This window comes from Nerophis lumbriciformis, linkage group LG31, assembly GCF_033978685.3.
Source record: "Nerophis lumbriciformis linkage group LG31, RoL_Nlum_v2.1, whole genome shotgun sequence".
NCBI lineage: Eukaryota > Metazoa > Chordata > Actinopteri > Syngnathiformes > Syngnathidae > Nerophis > Nerophis lumbriciformis.
The window spans coordinates 9999555-10025000 of record NC_084578.2 but is presented as its reverse complement, the minus strand read 5'-3'; the positions used below and the strand labels follow the sequence as shown (position 1 = coordinate 10025000).

General features: G+C 40.7%; 1 protein-coding gene across 3 annotated transcripts in view; it reads left to right on the top strand.

The window, feature by feature from the left end:
- The window catches only part of pard3bb (par-3 family cell polarity regulator beta b), a 432163-nt gene that overhangs the window by 383222 nt on the left and 23495 nt on the right, over positions 1-25446 (top strand). For all 3 annotated transcript variants that reach the window (XM_061926590.1, XM_061926589.1, XM_061926591.1), the window contains one exon: positions 1742-1818. In XM_061926590.1, coding sequence (XP_061782574.1) covers positions 1742-1818 — 77 coding nt within the window. The remainder of the gene's footprint in view (positions 1-1741; positions 1819-25446) is intronic.

The window sequence follows — 25446 nt, the reverse complement described above, 5'->3', positions numbered from 1 at the left end:
GGGCATCCAAAAAGGTCCCCACTCATAAAAGTGTTACAAATGAGTCATAATTTCACTTTTACATAGTGTCAATTATAAGTATGTATTATTTTTTTATGGTTTATTTTGAAAATGAATAGGCAGTATACAAACCTCTCCATATTCCACATTTCTCAACCGATTCGAACCTTTGCAACATCCACACACTCCACTCACCCTGGACATTCTAGCATTTCAATTCCAGGCTGACTTGGTCCTGGGGTTTAGTTTTTCTTGAAGGCAACGGAAAGTTGGCTCGGGCGAGACGGGAATGAAGGTACATTTTTATTTAAACACTATAAATACAAAATAAGGAAGTAAACAAAAGGCGCGCACAATGGCGGAGAACTATGAAACCAAACACTTGCACAAAGGCAAAAACTATGAACAACAAAAAACACTAACTGTGGCAATAATAAACAAAACTTACTTGGCATGGACAAAAAGGAGCAGCGTGAACGATGGACATGAAAAAAGAGTCAGAAATGTGCAGAAGCATAAATGTGGAGATGTCACCAGAAAGACAAACTGAAAACACTGAACTTAAATACTACAGACATGATTAACGAAAACAGGTGCGTGACTCAAAACGTGAAACAGGTGCGTGACGTGACAGGTGAAAACTAATGGGTTGGTATGGTGATAAATAAGAGTGCACAATGAGTCCAAACGTGGAACAGGTGAAACTAATGGGTAATCATGGAAACAAGACAAGGGAGTGAAAAGCCAGAAACTAAAGAGTCCAATAACTAATCAAAACATGACTAAGACAAAACATGATTACACAGACATGACACAGGCACGTGCAATTCCTACCAGAATTGCAATTTCTAGTTGTTATCATGTAGAAATATACTGTACCACTGTGCCATACCTCATCAGCCTGATTTGGATAAGATACCTGAACCTATATTTCCAGGAACCTAAACTTCCTAAAAATAAAAAATAAAAGTCTACTGGTTATTTGGGTTCCGTTATGCATGGGCTTGAGTTGGAGTCTTTTGGGAGTGAAATATCCTCGGTAAATAGGCTGGGATAATCTCCGAGAGATGATGTGTGTTTGGGGGTGTGGCAAAAAGGAATAAGTTCAGCGAGTGTGAGGTGTTTTTAACCTCAAGTTGGGGATGAGACGTGCCTTCAAATGTATGCTATTTTTTCCATGTCTTTTCCAAGGACTTAGAGACTAAATCCCTCAGAACGAGCCTAAATGACTTCCGTACCACTCACACACACACACACAAACACACACACACAGGCGTATCAGCTAATGAGTGTGTTGTGCGCCTTGTATACTCGCAGTTTTGCCGTTTCAAACCATAAGCACAAGATTTACAACTTTTCTGCAACTTGACAGAAGTCGTTTGCCTTTGAATTTGTCAGGATGTTTTGTGTGTGGTGGCTGACAAAGAGCGTGCCAAGAGCAACACGATGGCGGGCAAAAATTATAGAATGTTTTTTTTATTGAACCAGAAGACAGAGCTGGCATGCAGGCAATACTGATATTCATGACAGGAAGGAACCACACGGATCCGTCAGAACTGAATAGACTCTGAAACAATCCCAAAGACGAGCAGGTATAGAACACAAGGCCAGGCGGGGAACCAACATAGGGAAGAAGACTCAGAAATGTAATCTTTTAGTCGGCTCCTGTAAAACTGAACAATAGTACACAAGAGACCCACAGATGCACGAACTCAACTTTTGTGTATTTTGTTTGTTGCAGATTGCAGGCAGAGGGACGGATCAGCGAATGGTGCCACAGTATGAAGAGGCTGAGCGTCAGTATGCCTCTCTGCCAAGGTACTCTCTTACTCTTTCTTCCTTCTCTTCGAGAAGATGCCACAAGTTGTTTCTACACTGCAAAAAGTCAGTGTTCAAAAACAAGAAAAAAAAATACAAAAATTAAGGGTATTTTATTTGAACTAAGCAAAATGATCTGCCAATAGAACAAGAAAATTCGGCTTGTCAAGACTTTTCAAAACAAGGAAAAAAATAAAAAAATTAGGGGTATTTTATTTGAACTAAGCAACATTTTCTGCCAATAGAACAAGAAAGTTCGGCTTGTCAAGACTTTCCAAAACAAGAAAAAAAAAATACAAGAATTAGGGGTATTTTATTTGAACTAAGCAAAATTATCTGCCAAAAGAACAAGAAAGTTCGGCTAGTCAAGACTTTTCAAAACAAGGAAAAAAATACCAAAATTAGGGGTATTTTATTTGAACTAAGCAAAATTATCTGCCAATAGAACAAGAAAATTCGGCTTGTCAAGACTTTCCAAAACAAGAAAAAAAATACAAAAATGAGGGGTATTTTATTTGAACTAAGCAAAATTATCTGCCAATAGAACAAGAAAGTTCGGCTTGTCAAGACTTTCCAAAACAAGAAAAAAAAAAAACAAGAATTAGGGGTATTTTATTTAAACTAAGCTAAATTATCTGCCAATAGAACAAGAAAGTTCGGCTTGTCAAGACTTTCCAAAACAAGAAAAAAAATACAAGAATTAGGGGTGTTTTATTTGAACTAAGCAAAATGATCTGCCAATAGAACAAGAAAGTTCGGCTTGTCAAAACTTTCAAAAACAAGAAAAAAAAAAAAAAGAATTAGGGGTATTTTATTTGAACTAAGCAAATTTATCTGCCAATAGAACAAGAAAATTCGGCTTGTCAAGACTTTCCAAAACAAGAAAAAAAAAATACAAAAATTAGGGGTATTTTATTTGAACTAAGCAAAATTATCTGCCAATAGAACAAGAAAATTCGGCTTGTCAAAACTTTCCAAAACAAGAAAAAAAAATACAAATCTGCCAATAGAACAAGAAAGTTCGGCTTGTCAAAACTTTCCAAAACAAGAAAAAAAAAAAAAAGAATTATAAATAAATAATAAATGGGTTATACTTGTATAGCGCTTTTCTACCTTCAAGGTACTCAAAGCGCTTTGACAGTATTACCACATTCACCCATTCACACACACATTCACACACTGATGGCGGGAGCTGCCATGCAAGGCGCTAACCAGCAGCCATCAGGAGCAAGGGGTGAAGTGTCTTGCCCAAAGACACAACGGACATGACTAGGATGGTAGAAGGTGGGGATTGAACCCCAGTTACCAGCAACACTCCGATTGCTGGCACGGCCACTCTACCAACTTCGCCACGCCGTAGGGGTATTTTATTTGAACTAAGCAAATTTATCTGCCAATAGATCAAGAAAATTCGGCTTGTCAAGACTTTCCAAAACAAGAAAAAAAAAATACAAAAATTAGGGGTATTTTATTTGAACTAAGCAAAATTATCTGCCAATAGAACAAGAAAATTCGGCTTGTCAAGACTTTCCAAAACAAGAAGAAAAAAAATACAAAAATTAGGGGTATTTTATTTTAACTAAGCAAAATTATCTGCCAATAGAACAAGAAAATTTGGCTTGTCAAGACTTTCCAAAACAAAAACAAAAAATACAAAAATTAGGGGTATTTTTTTTTAACTAAGCAAAATTATCTGCCAATAGAACAAGAAAATTCGACTTGTCAAGACTTTCCAAAACAAGTAAAAAAATACAAAAATTAGGGGTATTTTATTTAAACTAAGCAAAATTATCTGCCAAAAGAACAAGAAAGTTCAGCTAGTCAAGACTTTCCAAAACAAAACAAAAATACAAGAATTAGGGGTATTTTATTTGAACTAAGCAAATGTATCTGCCAATAGAAGAAGAAAATTTGGCTTGTCAAAACTTTCCAAAACAAGAAAAAAAAAAAAAAAATTAGGGGTATTTTATTTGAACTAAGCAAAATTATCTGCCAATAGAACAAGAAAGTTCGGCTTGTCAAAACTTTCCAAAACAAGAAAAAAAAAAAAAAGAATTAGCGGTATTTTATTTGAACTAAGCAAATTTATCTGCCAATAGAACAAGAAAATGTGGCTTGTCAAGACTTTCCAAAACAAGAAAAAAAAAATACAAGAATTAGGGGTATTTTATTTGAACTAAGCAAAATTATCTGCCAATAGAACAAGAAAATTCGGCATGAATAGTCATGAAAATAAAGAAAACACATTGAATGAGAAGGTGTGTCCAATAAATTAATGAATAAATTAATGTATTGCCTGTGCATTCACTCGTTATTTACTTCAGACATCATGAAACAACACAATTACATCCGGAACAACATTTTATTGACAACTGGATAAAAGTTCTTGATGAATTAATTTCTTTTTTTCCATGTTGTGTTTCCCCGAGATAATGAAATACCTGCAGGTCAAAGTTTAAGTGAAAAGTTTGTTTAACACTTTGTGGGGACAAGTGATTACCCGCAGCTGTGTCTCATTTTTCATGGCACACCCTTTGCTTCTTCAGGGCCTCACTTTTTAATATTCACTATCTGTGCATCTTTAACCTTTTGTTCCCCGGCTATTTTTTTACCATTAATTAATTTCCTTCCCTCTTCCCCCTGTGCTGTATAAGTAGTCCCTACACCTCCCTTCTCCTGGACTGCCAAACAAAAGAATATGATAAGTCTGGAATTGTAGATATGTTGCTAAAGATAGATGTGTGAACCGAAGAAGTAAAACACAGGTGGAGGTTTCATTTCCTTCACACTTTAGAAGACGCAGGGCCTGCCCACACTGAAACGAAACATCCATCCATGCATTTTCTACCGCTTGTCCCGTTCGGGGTCGCAGGGGGTGCTGGAGCCTATCTCAGCTGCATTCGGGCGGGTGGCGGGGTACACCCTGGACAAGTCGCCACCTCATCGCAGGAAACGAAACATAACAAAAAATACAAAAAAAACCAAAAAAATATGAAACAAAACATGACTTTTTATTTTATTTTTTATTTTTTATTTTTTATTGTATTTTTATTTTTATTTTTATTTTTATTTTTATTTTTATTTTTATTTTTATTTTTATTTTTATTTTTGTTATTATTTATTTACTTTTATAGACATGTCTGCAGAAGAACACTTAGAGGAGAACTGCAGGTTTTTTTTTTAGTAATCATTAACAATTCCTATGTAAGACAAAACCACATATGTTATTCTTTTTTTATGCATTCTAAATAGTAAAATATGGCAAGTACGAGGTGGCTAACAATACAGCTGATGAAAGTCATCTATTCCACCCCTTAAACCAGAGCTGGGCAAATATTTTGACTCGGGGGGCCACATTGAGAGATGCTATATACACATTTAGCTGTTAAAAAAATGCTGTACAGTATGTGTGTTTGGGTCCCTTTTTTTCAGGAACACTAATACCAAAAGTCACAATGTCTGAGGGAATTCTAAAAAGACACCGACTCAAAAAAACGGAATGGAATTTTACAGTTTTTTACTGAATGGGACACCCAAAATGTACATTAAAATAAAGAAAGTGGGATTTACAATATTAACTACGAACAGTAAAACACTGAATATTAACAACATATGAACATTGCTCCTCTTTTACGTCTCAGACCAGCTCCTGGATAGTTGTGTATCTTTTACAATCAAGCAAAACACAACAAAAATGTAACAAACAGCAAAATGTGAATGCAAAGTGTAATAAACACCTACGATATGATATATTATCACGTAAAAATCTGCTTCCGCACTCTGCTTTGTTCCTGGTCTGAGCTGCTGTGACGTAGATTACCGTTATAATCACCTGTCGCCTTCATTAGCAGCAGCCGTGATGAGACGAGTAGTTGGAGTTGGAGGTGCTGCTGAGAGACACAGACGCAGAAAAGACACGTTGCTGAAAAGCAAAAGACTTTGCACGATTTGAGGAAAATAAAACAGTGTTATACCCAGAATTTCGGGCTCTCCTGGCAGTGTGTGGTGGTCTGAAGAACCCACTAGAGGGCAACCTCTACAATTTCTTATAACACTCAAAAGCGCAGATTTCGACAATTGAAATACTTTCTATAGTTCAAGACTTATGGCCATTTAAAAACAGCACTGCACATCCTAATGGCGGCGACAGTTTTAATGTTAAAGGTTTAAAAAACATTATGTAGAACGTCCGGGGGCCGGATTGAAAATCTTAATGGGCCGCATGTGGCCCACGTGCCGTATTTTGCCCAGTTCTGCACTAAACCCTTCTAAAAAAAAATCGCCAACAATACTCCATTTATATCTCATGACCTGAATATTAACCAAGTATTGGCCATATTGTTATTATAAGTGCTAACGCAGACAAACTATTTTAGTGACGTATCGAGCCAGTGAGCTGCTGCATCGCCTCTGAGTTGGTGAAAGTTAATTCTAGATTATAAATCATGCCTCTCACCTGGATAGTAGAAGGTTGAGGACATAAACCAATAAGTTGGTCAACTTTGACATCCAATATATCCGGAGTAGGCGAGAAAAGACGCTTGTTTTTCTTTTTAACCTGCTTGATTATGATCGATTTTTCATCAAAGCGGAAAGATGTAAACATCCCAGTGAGAGCAGACATTGTTCAGTACATGATCGTTTTTTATGTTCGTACTTTGTATTTCTTGTTCAGCACTTAGCAATACTGCTACATGATGCTTAGTGTTTCACTAAAGCTGCATCTGTTTAGCACACAGCCTCTGATAAGGTTCCGGATCATCAATTGTCCATTGTTAGTCTATATATATATATATATATATATATATATATATGAAATACTTGACTTGGTGAATTCTAGCTGTAAATATACTCCTCCCCTCTTAACCACGCCCCCGCCCATAACCACGCCCCCACCCCCGACCAAGCCCACCCCCTCCCCCCACCTCCCGAAATCGGAGGTCTCAAGGTTGGCAAGTATGGGGTAGCCGTATAAACAACTTTAACACTGTTACAAATATGCGCCACACTGTGAACCCACACCAAACAAGAATGACAAACACATTTCGGGAGAACATCCGCACCGTAACACAACATAAACACAACAGAACAAATACCCAGAACCCCTTGCAGCACTAACTCTTCCGGTACGCTACAATATACACCCCCCCGCTAACCCCTAACCCCACCCCCACCTCAACCTCATCATGCTCTCTCAGGCATTTTTTTTCCATAACTTGAGTTGATTTATTTTGGAAAACCTTGTTACATTGTTACATCCAGCGGGGCATCACAACAAAATTAGGCATAATAATGTGTTAGTTCCACGACTGTATATATCGGTATCGGTTGATATCGGAATCGGTAATTAAGAGTTGGACAATATCGGGATATCGGCAAAAAAGCCATTATCGGACATCTCTAATTAGTAGTGTTGTTGTTGAAGGGAAAAGCAAACATTGTGATGTGTCTGTGAAATTAATATATCGGCAAATTCCTAAAATGAGCAAAATACGTAAATATTAAATGTCAAGATTTTGCCTGATACTACATTACATTTCAACTTTAGGAATGGAAATAAAACATTGATGGTTTTTTTTTTAATGTTTTTTAGAGCGCTTCATACAAACCCCAAAACCAGTGAAGTTGGCATGTTGTGTAAATGGTAAATAAAAACAGAATACAATGATTTGTAAATTATTTTCAATTTATATTCAATTGGATGGACTGCAAAGACAAGATACTTAATGTTCGAACTGGAAACCTTTGTTATTTTTTGCATATATTAGCTCATTTGGAATTTGATGCCTGCAACATGTTTCAAACCCCAGCATCTGTGATGGTATGGGGGTGTATTAGTGCCCAAGACATGGGTAACTTACACATCTGTGAAGGCGCCATTAATGCTGAAAGGTAGATACAGGTTTTGGAGTAACATATGTTGCCATCCAAGCAACATTATCATGGACGCCCCTGCTTATTTCACAAAGACAATGCCAAGCCATGTGTTACAACAACGTGGCTTCATAGTAAAAGAGTGCGGGTACTAGACTGGCCTGCCTGTAGTCCAGACCTGTGTGGCGCATTATGAAGCCTAAAATACCACAATGGAGACTGTTGAACAACTTAAGCGGTTAACTTAAGAATGGGAAAGAATTCCACCTGAAAAGCTTTAAAAATTGGTCCCCTCAGTTCCCAGTGCTGTTAAAAGGAAAGGCCATGTAACACAGTGGTAAAAATGCTTTTGTGCCAACTTTTTTGCAAAAAAAAAAAGAAGTTTCTCAGTTGGAACATTAAATATCTTATCTTTGCAGTCTATTCAATTAAATATAAGTTGAAAAGGATTTGCAAATCACCGTTTTCTGTTTTTATTTACAAATTACACAACGTGACAACTTCACTGGTTTTGGGTTTTGTAGGCTGAATAGAGCGAATCTCATTGGCTCCATTGTTAGCTGACTTTTGCCAGTCTTTTTTTTACGAGTTAGAATGCATACAAAAAAGGGAACCATATGTGGTCCTTTGATGATAGTCCTAATAAAAAGTTTCCCTTTAAGATGACTTAAAACAATGAAAGTACACTTGCCACATTCAGAGGTATTTAAAAAGAAAATGTGTTTGATTCATTCTCACAAAAACACTGGCTTTGTGTGGGAGGGGAAAAAAACTCACGGGTCTCCCGAAAGCATTTCCGCGTGGACGTGGTCTCACCAAGGCGGCGTCAAATGTGTGTGTTTGCATAAAGAGTGTGCGAGGAGGAGAAAGTCAAGGAGTGGAGTGACAAACAGAAGGTCTGAACATAAAGTTTATAGTCTGCTTCCCATCTCTGGTAAAATGCTGAGGGATGACTTTTTTTCACACCTCGTGTGTGTGTGAGTGTGTGTGTGTGTTTGTGTGTGTGTGTGTGTGGGAGGGAGGCGGTGTCTGTGCTGGTGATGACTTTAGCAGATGGGGCTGAGAGCTGTGATGATAGTTCGAGGTCTTGCTGTCATCCCTGAAAAGCCTTGAGAAATTGGACACACTCGCATATAAGACACCGGCTCAGTTGCGTGCTTTGGTAGCTATAACTGTATAAGGTGGTGTACACTATAAATATACTTTATCATTATGCTCAAATGTCAATATATATACACTATATTGCAAATGTATCTAGTTAATCCTAATCACCTGAAGAAAATGATGGTGGGGGGTTGTTTTTCAGGAGTTGGGCTTGGCTCCTTAGTTCCAGTGATAAGAACTTTGAATGCTCCAGGATACCAAAACGTTTCCATGCTCCCAACCTTGTGGGAACAGTTTGGAGCGGGCCCCTTCCTCTTCTAACATGACTGTGCGCCAGTGCACAAAAGCAAGGTCCATAAAGACATGGGTGACAGAGTCTGGTGTGGATGAACTTGACTGACCTGCACAGAGTCCTGACATGACCCCGATAGAACGGAGACTGAGAGCCATCAGTGTGTGACCTCACCATACTTGCCAACCTTGAGACCTCCGATTTCGGGAGGTGGGGGCGTGGTCAGGGGTGGAACAGGGGCGTGGTTGAGGGCGGGGGCGTGGTTAAGAGGGGAGGAGTATATTGACAGCTAGAATTCACCAAGTCAAGTATTTCATCCATCCATCCATCCATTTTCTACCGCTTATTCCCTTTGGGGTCGCGGGGGGCGCTGGAGCCTATCTCAGCTACAATCAGGCGGAAGGCGGGGTACACCCTGGACAAGTCGCCACCTCATCACAGGGCCAACACAGACAGACAGACAACATTCACACTCACATTCACACACTAGGGCCAATTTAGTGTTACCAATCAACCTATCCCCAGGTGCATGTCTTTGGAGGTGGGAGGAAGCCGGAGTACCCGGAGGGAACCCACGCAGTCACGGGGAGGACATGCAAACTCCACACAGAAAGATCCCGAGCCTGGGATTGAACCCAAGACTACTCAGGACCTTCGTATTGTGAGGCAGATGCACTAACCCCTCTGCCACCGTGCTGTATGTATTTCATACATATATATATATACATACATATATATATATATACATACACATATATATATATATATATATATATATATATATATATATACATCCTGAAAATATGCAAACAAAACTGTGTTTAGATAATTGATACTTCAAACTTGCATAAATAAATTTTAAGGAATATAACATAAATTGGCTTCTGAGAGCTTCAAAATGTAATGAATAAAATGCTAAAGTTGTTGATAAACAAGCAATTATTTTAATAATTAAATATGGTCATTTTAAATGAATTATCATGATAATTTAAAATTTATTATTTCAAATATGTTTATTTTAATGTATAATTCTATGGCTGGATGTAATAAGGAGTCAGAAAAAATACAAATAAAAATACAATTAATTTTGATGTTTTTAGCAAAATATAGTAAACTTTTTTTTTTTTTTTTTTTTTTTAATTAATAAATATATTTATTTTTAGGTAAGATAAACATAATAATACAATTTATCTCTAGTCTGGATGATTTAGTTCTTGTCACCCTGTTGTCCACCCGTCATAAAGAAAAGGCTGTCCTCACTCAGGTCCGCATGGAGCTGGAGGGGGCGTGGCCTCCAGCTCCGGCTGAAAATCGGGAGATTTTCGGGAGAATATTTGTCCCGGGAGGTTTTCGGGAGAGGCGCTGAATTTCGGGAGTCTCCCGGAAAATTCGGGAGGGTTGGCAAGTATGGACCTCACCAATGCGATTTTGGAAGAATGGTGGAAAATTGTGATACATATACAGCAGTGACGTGCGGTGAGGTTGATGGCTGGTGAGGCACTGACTTCATCACAGTCAGATTTACAAACATATGAACCCTAAAGAGTATCTTATTCACCATTTGATTGGCAGCAGTTAACGGGTTATGTTTAAAAGCTCATACCAGCATTCTTCCCTGCTTGGCACTCAGCATCAAGGGTTGGAATTGGGGGTTAAATCACCAAAAATTATTCCCGGGCGCGGCGCCGCTGCTGCCCACTGCTCCCCTCACCTCCCAGGGGGTGAACAAGGGGATGGGTCAAATGCAGACGACAAATTTCATTACATTTAGTGTGTGTGTGACAATCATTGGTACTTTAACTTAACTTTAACTTTACACATACAAACTGTAGCTCACAAAAAAGCACATTTAATAAAAAAAAACGTTATTATGGTCTTACCTTTACTTTTAAATGAAGTCCACAACTAAAGCCCTCACTTAAACTTTCCACGTGCAAGATTGAATCTATTTAAAAAAGTGTAACCGAGGGTTTATAAATGTTGCCTATACTGTATGAAACTACAAAATAACAAACACGGAGGCTCCAGTTTACACGAGGACCACTTTATTTACCTTCTTTCAAAAACCTCCGCTCCACTCCAACGTGTCATCACTTCCGCTCTTAGCACCTTCAAAATAAGAGCTCAAGGCATATACTGTATAACAGCGCATAATAGGAACTTAACATCACAAAGAGAAAAGCCCATGAAAATAGGTTACAAAAGTTATTTAATAAGAAGCCAAAAAGTGCAAAAACAATAATGTTCGTGTTGGAGGAGTTGTGAATTAGGTACACCTGCAGTCTGCAATGTTCAATAATTTATTATATATAGAGTCAATATATATAATAATAAACAATACTAACTAATAAACTACACTAAGGAAATGGACAGTGTCAAAACCCAAGAGTGTGTGTGTGTGTGTGAGGCTATGTGTGTAGTTAGCTGAGGTGTGTGTTACCAAGTGTTGTCGAGAGCGAAGGAACACGGAAGTCCGTGGGGCAGGCATGGTTGTCCAGGGGCGGAAGCGGGGTCGAGAGGCAGGAGCGTGTCGTGTAGTCTGGGGGCAATCAAGGAGTCGAGAACCAGAAAGCACGAGGGAGGCAGGGAGGATCCAGGAGCACAAGACGCACAGCTTGACTCGGGGATGCACACAGGGAACTGCGGGGTGAGGGAGGACACAGAGATCAGTGAAGTGTGAAGTGAATTATATTTATATAGCACTTTTCTCTAGTGACTCAAAGCGCTTTACATAGTGAAACCCAATATCTAAGTTACATTTAAACCAGTGTGGGTGGCACTGGGAGCAGGTGGGTAAAGTGTCTTGCCCAAGGACACAACGGCAGTGACTAGGATGGCGGAAGCGGGGGGATCGAACCTGCAACCCTCAAGTTGCTGGCACGGTCGCTCTACCAACCGAGCTATACCACCCCTAGATCAGGACAGAAGGCAACTAGGAAGGTGGAGAACGAGCCTACGGTACGCCAACAGAAGGTTATATTCAGGCCCGGCATGGCAGGTTTTCCAGGCTTATGAAGGCAGCGCCTTCATTACAGGCAGGTGCGCTGATTGCCGGTGAATGATTGCAGCTGGCGGCTACTGCAGGGCGGATGTGTTCAGCCGTGGGCGTGTCCCGAGATGCGACAAGCAGAGCGCAAGGATGAGGACGCATTGGAATGCGCCCTGGCCGTGACAATGAGCAGTGTAACTATATGGTAATATGACAGCAGTTGATCACACTCCTCAGCCTTCCCGGTAAGGTCTATTCAGGTGTACTGGAGAGGAGGCTACGCCGGATAGTCGAACCTCGGATTCAGGAGGAACAGTGTGGTTTTCGTCCTGGTCGTGGAACTGTGGACCAGCTCTATACTCTCGGCAGGGTCCTTGAGGGTGCATGGGAGTTTGCCCAACCAGTCTACATGTGTTTTGTGGACTTGGAGAAGGCATTCGACCGTGTCCCTCGGGAAGTCCTGTGGGGAGTGCTCAGAGAGTATGGGGTATCGGACTGTCTGATTGTGGCATTCCGCTCCCTGTATAATCAGTGCCAGAGCTTGGTCCGCATTGCCGGTAGTAAGTCGGACACGTTTCCAGTGAGGGTTGGACTACGCCAAGGCTGCCCTTTGTCACCGATTCTGTTCATAACTTTTATGGACAGAATTTCTAGGCGCAGTCAAGGCGTTGAGGGGATCTGGTTTGGTGGCTGCAGGATTAGGTCTCTGCTTTTTGCAGATGATGTGGTCCTGATGGCTTCCATCTGGCCAGGATCTTCAGCTCTCACTGGATCGGTTCGCAGCTGAGTGTGAAGCGACTGGGATGAGAATCAGCACCTCCAAGTCCGAGTCCATGGTTCTCGCCCGGAAAAGGGTGGAGTGCCATCTCCGGGTTGGGGAGGAGATCTTGCCCCAAGTGGAGGAGTTCAAGTACCTCGGAGTCTTGTTCACGAGTGAGGGAAGAGTGGATCGTGAGATCGACAGGCGGATTGGTGCGGCGTCTTCAGTAATGCGGACGCTGTATCGATCCGTTGTGGTGAAGAAGGAGCTGAGCCGGAAGGCAAAGCTCTCAATTTACCGGTCGATCTACGTTCCCATCCTCACCTATGGTCATGAGCTTTGGGTTATGACCGAAAGGACAAGATCACGGGTACAAGCGGTCGAAATGAGTTTCCTCCGCCGGGTGGCGGGTCTCTCCCTTAGAGATAGGGTGAGAAGCTCTGCCATCCGGGGGGAGCTCAAAGTAAAGCCGCTGCCCCTCCACATTGAGAGGAGCCAGATGAGGTGGTTCGGGCATCTGGTCAGGATGCCACCCGAACGCCTCCCTAGGGAGGTGTTTAGGGCACGTCCGACCGGTAGGAGGCCGCGGGGAAGACCCAGGACACGTTGGGAAGACTATGTCTCCCGGCTGGCCTGGGAACGCCTCGGGGTCCCACAGGAAGAGCTGGACGAAGTGGCTGGGGAGAGGGAAGTCTGGGCTTCCCTGCTTAGGCTGCTTCCCCCGCGACCCGACCTCGGATAAGCGGAAGAAGATGGATGGATGGATGGATGCACAGCAGTAGATATAATATATGTACAGTAGATATAATATACGTACAGTAGATATAATATACGTACAGTAGATATCATGTGTATTCAGTGTTTAGTGCCTCATGTCGTCCTCCTCTACAGTACATAAAAAAGTAATGAGATGCAGTAGTAAAACATTTGGTGCACAGTATCAAAGTGGTGTACATCTTTTTATTATTTAATAGGTTCCGATTAATATATTGTGCAACTTCTTTTATATCCAACTTTAATAATTTAGAATCCAAATATTAAATTCATGACAGAGTATCAGTCTGGTTTTCTCCCAAGAGACAACAACATGTTAACAACCGTAGACCACAGAAGTGAAGAAACCACAGATCTCGTCCTTTCTCTGCCACGTTCTTCCCTTCATGTCCCTCCCGTCCTCCACATCACACCTTCTGTATTTCACCATCTTCTCGCACTTAACCGCTTTTATCTCGCAGAGCTGCAATTATGCTGGAACAATGGTCTCCCTGTTGAGAGTGCCTATTCATTTGTGGAGATCAGTTTTCCACTCCGAGCAACCGCTGAAGTTAACAACTACGGCGAGCATCGTTTGTTTACATTCTACCTTCGACAGCTTCATAATCATATTGCTACATGCTAATATGCTACGCTGGCTTGCAAGAAGTGGAATATCAACGCTGTCATGTAGCAGGGTTGGGGTGGGGGCGGGGTTTGGTGGTAGCAGGGGTGTATAATGTAGCCCGGAAGAGTCGGGGCTGCATGGGATTCTGGGTATTTGTTCTGTTGTGTTTATGTTGTGTTAAGGTGCAGATGTTCTCCCGAAATGTGTTTGTCATTCTTGTTTGGTTTTGGTTCAAAGTGTGGCGCATTATTAGTAAGAGTGTTAAACTTGTTTTATATGGCCACCGTCAGGGTAACCTGTGTGGCTGTTGACCAAGTATGCCTTGCTGTCACGTACGTGTGCAAGCAGACAATGCATACTGTATAACTAGTGTTTGGGCTCTGTTAATGCAGATTGTAGAGTGTGCCAAATGCTGTACCATCATGGCACGCCCTTATCATAACTGTTAGGGTGAAAATCGGTGAATATTAATCCCGGGAGTTTTCTGCGAGAGGCACTGAAATCCGGACGTCTACCGGGAAAATCGGGGGGTTCGGCTAGTAAGCTGCTGAGCCGCATCAGAGTGATCAAATAGCCGCATGCGGCTCCGTAGCCGCGGGTTGCCGACCCCTGCCCTAGCCCCTCCAAAACCCTCAAATCTAAACTCCAAACATCCCAGCACAAGCTAGTCAGATTACTTCTAGACCTCCACCCCAGATCCCACCTCACTCCTACCCACTTCTCCAAAGTGGGCTGGCTCAGGGTGGAGGATAGAGTAAAACAACTTGCACTGAGCCTGGTCTATAAAATCCGCTACACCTCCCTGATACCGAAGTACATGTCAAACTACTTCCTTAACGTAAATGACCGCCATAACCACAACACCAGGGGGAGCTCCACTAACCACGTTAAACCCAGATTCCGATCTAACAAAGGTCTTAACTCATTCTCTTTCTATGCCACATCAATGTGGAATGCACTCCCAACAGGTATAAAAGAAAGTGCATCTCTATCCTCCTTCAAAATCGCAATAAAAGTTCACCTCCAGGCAACTTCAACCCTAAACTAACACCCTCCCCGGATTATAAATAATCAAATGTAAACAAACAAATGTAGATACTTTTTCTTATGCCTTCTGATCTCTCTCTCTCTCTCTCTCTCTCTCTCTTTCTCTCTTTCTCTCTCTCTGTCTCTCTGCCCACTACTTGCTGTCCATATCCTACCAAGTCAGACCTACACTGTTCCAATATCCATTTCTCTGTTCTCAATTGTTGATGACTGATGATATCAACCAAACCCAGTGAGGACATCCTTTTTTCACGACGGGAGGACAACAGGGTGACAAGAACTAAATCATCCAGACTAGAGATAAATTGTATTATTATGTTTATCTTACCTAAAAATAAATATATTTATTAATTTAAAAAAAAGAAAAACTAAATACATTTTTACTATATTTTGCTAAAAACATCTAAATTAATTGTATTTTTATTTGTATTTTTTCTGACTCCTTATTACATCCAGGCATTAGAATTATACATTGAAATAAACATATTTGAAATAATTGATTTTAAATTATCATAATAATTCATTTAAAATGACCATATTTAATTATTAAAATAATTGCTTGTTTATCAACAACTTTAGCATTTTATTCATTACATTTTGAAGCTCTCAGAAGCCAAGTTATGTTATATTCCTTAAGGTTTATTTATGCAAGTTTGAAGTATCAATTATCTAAACACAGTTTTGTTTGCATATTTTCAGGATATATATATATATATATATATATATATATATATATATATATATATATATATATATATATATATATATATGTATGAAATACCTGACTTGGTGAATTCTAGCTGTCAATATACTCCTCCCCTCTTAACCACGCCCTGCCCCACCCCCGACCACCCTCCCACCCCGCACCTCCCGAAATCGGAGGTCTCAAGGTTGGCAAGTATGTCCTATAGTAGTACACTTGTTATTAGTGAGAATATACTTATTTTAAGGTATTTTTGGGTTCATTGAGGTTCGCTTATTTTACTTGTTTTGAAAAGTCTTGACAAGCCAAATTTTCTTGTTCTATTGGCAGATAATTTTGCTTAGTTCAAATAAAATACCCCTCATTTTTATATATTTTTTCTTGTTTTTGACTTTTTGCAGTGCAGAGAGGGAGCCATCAGAGTAAATTGTTAGCCTGGTGTTATGTTTAGTGGTTCTGTGCGGTTCAATCAGCCAATCTTCATGTTGTGTTTTTTTTCCATGAGTTGTGCGTCTTCCAAAGCATAACTTCATTAAAGTTATGATTCAAATCTACGAGGATGTTTTGCCGCTGATAGCGATCCGTTGTTTGAAACGCAGGTTTGACCCAATTAGATTAGCTCAACACCCTATCCCATTTTTCCTTGTTATCACTCTTATTGGATTTAACTTGCCATTCAGACATGTTGCTCAGGTTTCTGGGAACGCTGTCATTTCCTCATTCGAATGATAATTTGATTATTACTAATTAGGAAGTAGACGCTGTTTTGTGTCTGTGGCTACATGTCTCTTCAAGTTGCCTGTTCTCATCCGTTACTTTATGTCGTCTGCTTCTCTCCGTTGCATCCGTGGCTCTTCTCCGACGTCCTCTTACGTCTGTTTTTCAAGTTCTCGATAAGAAAAGGACTTTCTTTCTTTTTCGGAAGGTCTCTCTGTTTCTGCCTCTCTCCATCTCTCTTGACGAGACCTCCCAACCGGGCTTGAGATTTTCCCAGACCACTTTACAACCGCTGCATAAGCTCTTCCATTGTCCGTTGTTGTTTTGTTCCGTATCGTCAGATTCATCAAGACCCTTGTTGTTTGTTAGCTATATGGAATGCCCCCCCAAAAAACCTGCTTTTCTACAAACGCCCGACATCTTTTTTTCTTGCTGAAGTGTTTTTGCTAGCTTAAAGGCCTACTGAAACCCACTACCACCGACCACGCAGTCTGATAGTTTATATATCAATGATGAAATCTTAACATTGCAACACATGCCAATACTAAAGTGCAATTTTAAATTTTGCGCGAAATATCCTGCTGAAAACGTCTCGGTATGATGACGCCTGCGCGTGACGTCACGGACATTTTGGGACAGCATGGTGGCCAGCTATTAAGTCGTCTGTTTTCATCGCAAAATTCCACAGTATTCTGGACATCTGTGTTGGTGAATCTTTTGCAATTTGTTCAATGAACAATGGAGACAGCAAAGAAGAAAGCTGTAGGTGGGAAGCGGTGTATTGCGGCAGGTGTTGTGCCGGATAACGCACCCCCGCCGTAGAATGCACCCCCTGACTGTTGTGCCGGATAACACATTGTTACATTGGAATGTTTACATTCCCGAAAGATGACAGTCAGGCTTTATTGGGAACTGGGACAACAGAGACTCTTACCAGGAGGACTTTGAGTTGGATACGCAGACGCGGTACCGTGAGTACGCATGCAGCTGCGGCTTCCAAACATTTGATCGCTTGCTCGTATGTGCGTGCCGCTATGTGCATGTCACGTACGTAACTTTGGGGACTTTGGGGAAATATATGTGCTGTATGAACTTTGGGGAGGTGAACGGTACTTTGGGCTGTGGGATTGAGTGTGTTGTGCAGGTGTTTGAGTTGTATTGGCGGGTTATATGGACGGGAGGGGGGAAGTGTTTGTTATGCGGGATTAATTTGTGGCATATTAAATATAAGCCTGGTTGTGTTGTGGCTAATAGTGTGTTTATTTACTGTTTTAGTCATTCCCAGCTGAATATCAGGTCCCACCCGCCTCTCACAGCATCTTCCCTATCTGAATCGCTCCCACTGCCCTCTAGTCCTTCACTCTCACTTTCCTCATCCACAAATCTTTCATCCTCGCTCAAATTAATGTGGAAATTGTCGCTTTCTCGGTCCGAATCGCTCACGCTGCTGGTGGCCATGATTGTAAACAATGTGCAGATGTGAGGAGCTCCACAACCTGTGACGTCACGCTACTCGTCTGCTACTTCCGGTACAGGCAAGGCTTTCTTATCAGCGACCAAAAGTTGGGAACTTTATCGTCGATGTTCTCTACTAAATTATTTCAGCAAAAATATGGCAATATCGCAAAATGATCAAGTATGACACATAGAATGGACCTGCTATCCCCGTTTGAATAAGAAAATCACATTTCAGTAGGCCTATAACAGACATTTTAATTTCTAAATCAGTAAGTCACCAACACGTGGGATTTGTTAGGGGACCCGATTCTACGTAATAATTTGCAAGCAGATGGACTAGTTTATTACAGGCAATGTTAGGCTGTACAATAACCAAAATTAGAGATGTCCGATAATGGCTTTTCTACCGATATTCCGATATTGTCCAACTCTTAATTACCGATTCCAATATCAAGTATAAGTATGAATTGATTTAGAATTGGGATAAATAACAGTTGCGAACCGGATGTGAATCTATTTTTTTTTTTTGCATCCCTACTGTGTACTGTGTGTAAATGATGTGTTTACGGCAGATCAACAAGAGACTTTTCAACTCATGTAAAGGAGAAAAAATATGCACAACTGATTCCAAAATAATGCAACACAGCTCAACCACAGATGCGATTAGGTTGAAAAAGAGGAAACCAAAAAGGAAAAATGTGAACCTTGCATCAAAACAAAAACAATAAATGGCTACCTATATGGACGCGTGTAAAGGAAAACAAATATAAAGGCAAAATAAATATAATTTTGAGAAAATGCAGTTGGGGAAAGCAAATTGGAAGAAAAAAAATGAAAGGTCCACTGAAGGTTGCCATGCTCAGACGGTCAACTCATGTTTAAATGAAACGAAACACTTGAAAGGCCTTCTATCTGTCTTTGTCAATGAAGCTCTGTCAAATATGATTAATCCACCGCAGAATTATACATTACAAAGTGGCCGGTCCAGGAAACTAACATGATTACATTCCCCGGTGAATGCGAGTGCGTGCACGTATACCAGGCGGCCCACGTGTGTCAGTATCAGGTTTTACGTGTGCACGCGTTACCAGGGACTGACGTAGCATGGAGGGAGAAAAACCACATGAGAAAATGACAGTCCGCAGCGAATGAATACCAAACACAATAAAGGAAAGAAAGAAGGGGAAGGGGAGGGGGGGCGAACGTTTTCTGGGAAAGAGAGACGGAACGGGGATGAGGGCCTTCCAGATGGTAGAGGACGGTTGCCTCGGAAACACGGAAGAGGGCAGAACAATGGAGATTTGGAGTGCTGTTCACAAAACATCATAATACAGCAATGCCACTTAGAGGTCCTTGGTGAAGTTTGAGCAGCCCCCAAAAAACCCGCAAAACAGACACTTTACCTCAGAGAAGACGGGAGAGAAAATCAGACGTATGTACGAAAACCCCCAAACCAGTGAAGTTGGCACGTTGTGTAAATGGTAAATAAAAACAGAATACAATGATTTGCGAATCCTTTTCAACTTATATTCAATTGAATAGACTGCAAAGACAAGATATTTAACGTCCGAACTGGAAAACTTTGTTATTTTTTGCAAATATTAGCTCGTTTGGAATTTGACGCCTGCAACATGTTTAAAAAAAAGCTGGCACAAGTGGCAAAAAAGACTGAGAAAGTTGAGGAATGCTCATCAAACACTTATATGGAACATCCCACGGGTGAACAGGCTAGTTGGGAACAGGTGGGTGCCATGATTGGGAATAAAAGCAGCTTCCGTGAAATGCTCAGTCAGTCACAAACAAGGACGAGGCGAGGGTCACCACTTTGTGAACAAATGCGTGAGCAAATTGTTTAAGAACAACATTTCTCAACGAGCTATTGCAAGGAATTGAGGGATTTCACCATCTACGGTCCGTAATGTCATCAAAAGGTTCAGAGAATCTGGAGAAATCACTGCACGTAAGCGATGATTTTACGGACCTTCGATTTCCTCAGGCGGTACTGCATCAAAAAGTGACATCAGTGTGTAAAGGATATCACCACATGGGCTCAGGGACACTTCAGAAAACCACTGTCAGTAACTACAGTTGCTCGCTACATCTGTAAGTGCAAGTTAAAACTCTACTATGCAACGTGAAAGCCATTTATCAACAACACCCAGAAACGCCGCTGGCTTCGCAGAGGCCCGAGCTCATCTAAGATGGACTGATGCAAAGTGGAAAAGTGTTCCGTGGTCTGACGAGTCCACATTTCAAATGTTTTTTGGAAACTGTGGACGTCGTATCCTTCAGAACAAAGAGGAAAAGAACCACCCGGATTGTTATAGGCCCAACGTTCAAAAGCCAGCATCTGTGATGGTATGGGGGTGTATTAGTGCCCAAGGCATGGGTAACTCACACATCTGTGAAGGCGCCATTAATGCTGAAAGGTACATACAGGTTTTGGAACAACATATGTTGCCATCCAAGCAATGTTATCATGGACGCCCCTGCTTATTTCAGCAAGACAATGCCAACAGCGTGGCTTCATAGTAAAAGAGTGCGGGTACTAGACTGGCCTGCCTGTAGTCCAGACCTGTCTCCCATTGAAAATGTGTGGCGCAATATTAAGCCTAAAATACCACAACGGAGACCCCCGGACTGTTGAACAACTTAAGCTGTACATCAAGCAAGAATGGGAAATAATTCCACCTGACAAGCTTCAAAAATTGAGTGTTGTTTAAAGGAAAGGCCATGTAACACAGTGGTAAAAGTGCCCCTGTGCCAACTTTTTTGCAATGTGTTGCTGCCATTAAATTGTAAGTTAATGATTATTTGCAAAAAATAATTAAGTTTCTCAGTTCGAACATTAAATATCTTGTCTTTGCAATCTATTCAATTGAATATACGTTGAAAAGGATTTGCAAATCATTGTATTTTGTTTTTATTGACGAATTACACAACGTGCCAACTCCACTGGTTTGGGGTTTTGTATATATATCAGTAACAGCCCTAAAAACGGACTGATTAGATTCACTTTGCGAGTACTAGTCAGGGCCAGTACTTGAGATGGAAACTCCCGTATCATACCTAACCACTTAGGCCCTTTAGTTGGTGACTTCCTGAAACATCATGGCATCTATTACTGGTACCATGTTCCATTGAGAGCACCTCCATTATTTCACATCTTGAGCCAATAAGGGTCGTCACCAGCTCCGCGTAATAGTTCCAAGCTGGGACGTTTTTTTTTTTTTGCTCGGCGCAGCAGGATGGACTTGATCCGAATTGGAAGCGAAATTACAAACCTGCAGAATCCAGGTCGGTAATTTGGTACATGAAAAGGGAGTTTTTAAAAACAGCACATGCAGAGGTGAGAGGTCAAGCACGGGAGAGAACCTTGGACGGAGAAATCAGCGTAGAGATGTTCCACGGCGGCATCAAAAACAACCGAAATGTCACGGCTCCGCGGAAAGCATTCATGAAGTCAGAGATATTTTTACATTTTCACTTTAGTAGCTTTAGCCCAGCTGGAAGCAAACTGGCACCATGTTGAACATTAAAGTGTTTAGTATGGGGAACATATTCACCATTAATTAGTTGCTTATTAAAGTAACAAAGACTTAATAATAATAATAATAATAATAATAGATTTTATTTGTAAAAAGTACTTTACATTGAGTAAACAACCTCAAAGTGCTACAGTGTATTAAAAAAAAGATAATAAAAAATAAATACAAATAAAAACTAGAACAGCCAAATAGCTAGAACTAGTATGCATATATCTAAAAAAAAAGAAAAAAGGCTTTTTTTTAAAAAGAATGGTTTTTAAGCCTTTTTAAAAAAAGCATCCACAGTCTGTGGTGCCCTCAGGTGGTCAGGGAGAGCGTTCCACAGACTGGGAGCGGCGGAGCATAAAGCCCGGTCTCCCATTAACTTAGACTTGTCTTCTTGACTTAATTTAGAGTTATTTGGACACTAGGGGAACATATACGGGTTAGGGTTAGGGTTACTAATAAGCAATAGTTCTGAGGTTATTGAGGGAATACTCTTAGTTAATGGCTTACTGGTTGTAAAATAAGGCCATGCAGAATAACACATTAATAAGTGCTTAATAATGACTAATTAAGAGCCGATATGTTCATAATTTGCATGTTAATAAGAAACTAATTAATGGTGAACATTAGAGATGTCCGATAATGGCTTTTTTGCCGATATCCCGATATTTTCCAACTCTTAATCACCGATTCCGATATCAACCGATACCGATATATACAGTCATGGAATTAACACATTATTATGCCTAATTTTGTCGTGATGCCCCGCTGGATGCATTAAACAATGTAACAAGGTTTTCCAAAATAAATCAGCTCAAGTTATGGAAAAAAATGCCAACATGGCACTGCCATATTTATTATTGAAGTCACAAAGTGCATTATTTTTTTTTTAACATGCCTCAAAACAGCAGCTAGGAATTTTGGACATGTTCTCCCTGAGAGAGCATGAGGAGGTTGAGGTGGGCGGGGGCGTAGCGGGGGGGGGGGGGTGTATATTGTAGCGTCCCGGAAGAGTTAGTGCTGCAAGGGGTTCTGGGTATTTGTTCGGTTGTGTTTATGTTGTGTTACGGTGCGGATGTTCTCTCGAAATGTGTTTGTCATTCTTGTTTGGTGTGGGTTCACAGTGTGGCACATATTTGTAACAGTGTTAAAGTTGTTTATACGGCCACCCTCAGTGGGACCTGTATGGCTGTTGACCAAGTATGCCTTGCATTCACTTGTGTGTGTGGAAAGCCGTAGATATTATGTGACTGGGCCGGCACGCAAAGGAAGTGCCTTTAAGGTTTATTGGCGCTCTGTACTTCTCCCTACGTCCGTGTACACAGCGGCGTTTTAAAAAGTCATACATTTTACTTTTTGAAACCGATACCGATAATTTCTGATATTACATTTTAAAGCATTTATCGGACTATATTATCGGCAGCCCGATATTATCGGACATCTCTAACCGAAATGGTATTCTAAAACCGGGAAAAACCTTTGCAAAAATCTTTGTTGGAAACCGAACCCTGCAAAGAGTGATGGGTACAAAAACCGAGTTACCACTGTACAGTATGTTGATTCTAAAATGCAGTGTCAGGCCGTGTGTTTCCTACCTAGGCCTTCAGTGATGTCCGACTTCAATGATTACCTCTCAAAATACCATTTAAAAATCAATTAAAACGCATCAGCAATTAAAACATATCTTATGTGGTACTGTCAAAATTAAAATTGCAAAAAACATATTAAAAGTGAAAAAAATTCATATTTATACACAAAAATATACACTCCCCGCTACCCCGCCACCTCAACCTCCTCATACTCTCTCAGGGAGAGCATGTCCCAAATTCCAAGCTGCTGTTTTGAGGCATGTTAAAAAAAAATAATGCACTTTGTGACTTCAATAATAAATATGGCAGTGCCGTGTTGGCATTTTTTTCCGTAACTTCAGTTGATTTATTTTGTAAAACCTTGTTACATTGTTTAATGCATCCAGCGGGGCATCACAACAAAATTAGGCATAATAATGTGTTCATTCCACCACTGTATATATCGGTATCGGTTGATATCGGAATCGGTGATTAAGAGTTGGACAATATCGGAATATCGGCAAAAAGCCATTATCGGACATCTCTAGTTAGAACTGTGAGCTAGTTTGTATTAGAAAATGGCAACAGCGGAGGATGAATGCCCCACAACCAGAGGATAGAGAAAAAGAAGGAGCTTATTGACTACAATGGCATATGTGCGCACATTTTCGGGACTTATGCAGATCGCAAATACACATCCGCAGGTACCAACAGGTAAGAAAAGTTGGCTTTGCATAATATTGCAAAACAAAACGCCAGATATGTCTCTTAATAGGTGCCATTTTGGGGTCCTTATACGCACACCGAAATAATACCTGTATGTTGAAGCACGGTACGTCTGACTATGGTAGCCGTAATGTTCCATCTTCGTAGCTTAACAAAGTCCTACTAAAACATTTTGACAGATATTTGAGCGCCGTGTGTAGTGTTCTATATTCTCAATGAAACATCAACGTTTTGGTGTTGCTTGCTTACAGGTATGTGTTAGCGTCATTTATTGAACAGGCCTAAAAATTAGCCATGATCAGTCTTCACCAAAACGTCACTTTCGTCACTTGATTGATTTCACGGCACCCGAGGGTCTTGTGAGATGACGCTGCCAGCTCATTATTAAGAAAAAATGACCGACAGGAAGGCGAGAAACACTTTTCATTTCACGCGCCATACCTTGAGGCATGTTAAAAAAAATAATGCACTTTGTGACTTCAATAATAAATATGGCAGTGCCATGTTGGTATAACTTGAGTTGATTTATTTTGGAAAACTTTGTTACATTGTTTAATGCATCCAGCGGGGCATCACAACAAAATTAGGCATAATAATGTGTTAATTCCACGACTGTATGTATCGGTATCGGTAATTAAGAGTTCGGAATATTGGAAATTTGGCAAAAAAGCCATTATCGGACATCTCTAATCGGAATACATTTCGGTACCGGTACCAAAGTATTGGTATTGGAACAACAGTAATGTTTACTGACTTTTGCTAGTGGTTATTTATGTTTTAGAAGGCATAAAAAAAACCACACAAGTCTTCTTGTCTTACAAAAGGATATGAAATGATAAATGATAGACACAATTCCGAAAAAACTGCAATTCTGTAAAAGCACATAGCCATTAAAACTAGAGATGTCAGGCCGATATTATTATTGGCCGATAAATGCTTTAAAATGTAATATCGGAAATTATCGGTATCGGTTTCAACCTCCCGATTTTCCCGGGAGACTCCCGAATTTCAGTGCTCCTCCCGAAAATCTCCCGGGGCAACCATTCTCCCGAAATTCTCCCGATTTTCACTCGGACAACATTATTGGGGACGTGCCTTAAAGGCACTGCCTTTAGCGTCCTCTACAACCTGTCGTCACGTCTGCTTTTCCTCCATACTAACAGTCACATAATATATGCGGCTTTTACACACACACATAAGTGAATGCAATTCCAAGCATACTTGTTCAACAGCCATACAGGTCACACTGAGGGTGGCCGTATAAGCAACTTTAAAACTGTTACAAATATGCGCCACACTGTGAACCCACACCAAACAAGAATTGACAAACACATTTCGGGAGAACATCCGCACCGTAACACAACATAAACACAACAGAACAAATACCCAGAACCCCTTGCAGCACTAACTCTTCCGGGACGCTACAATATACACTCTCCGCTACCCCCCCAAAAACCCCGCCCACCTCAACCTCCT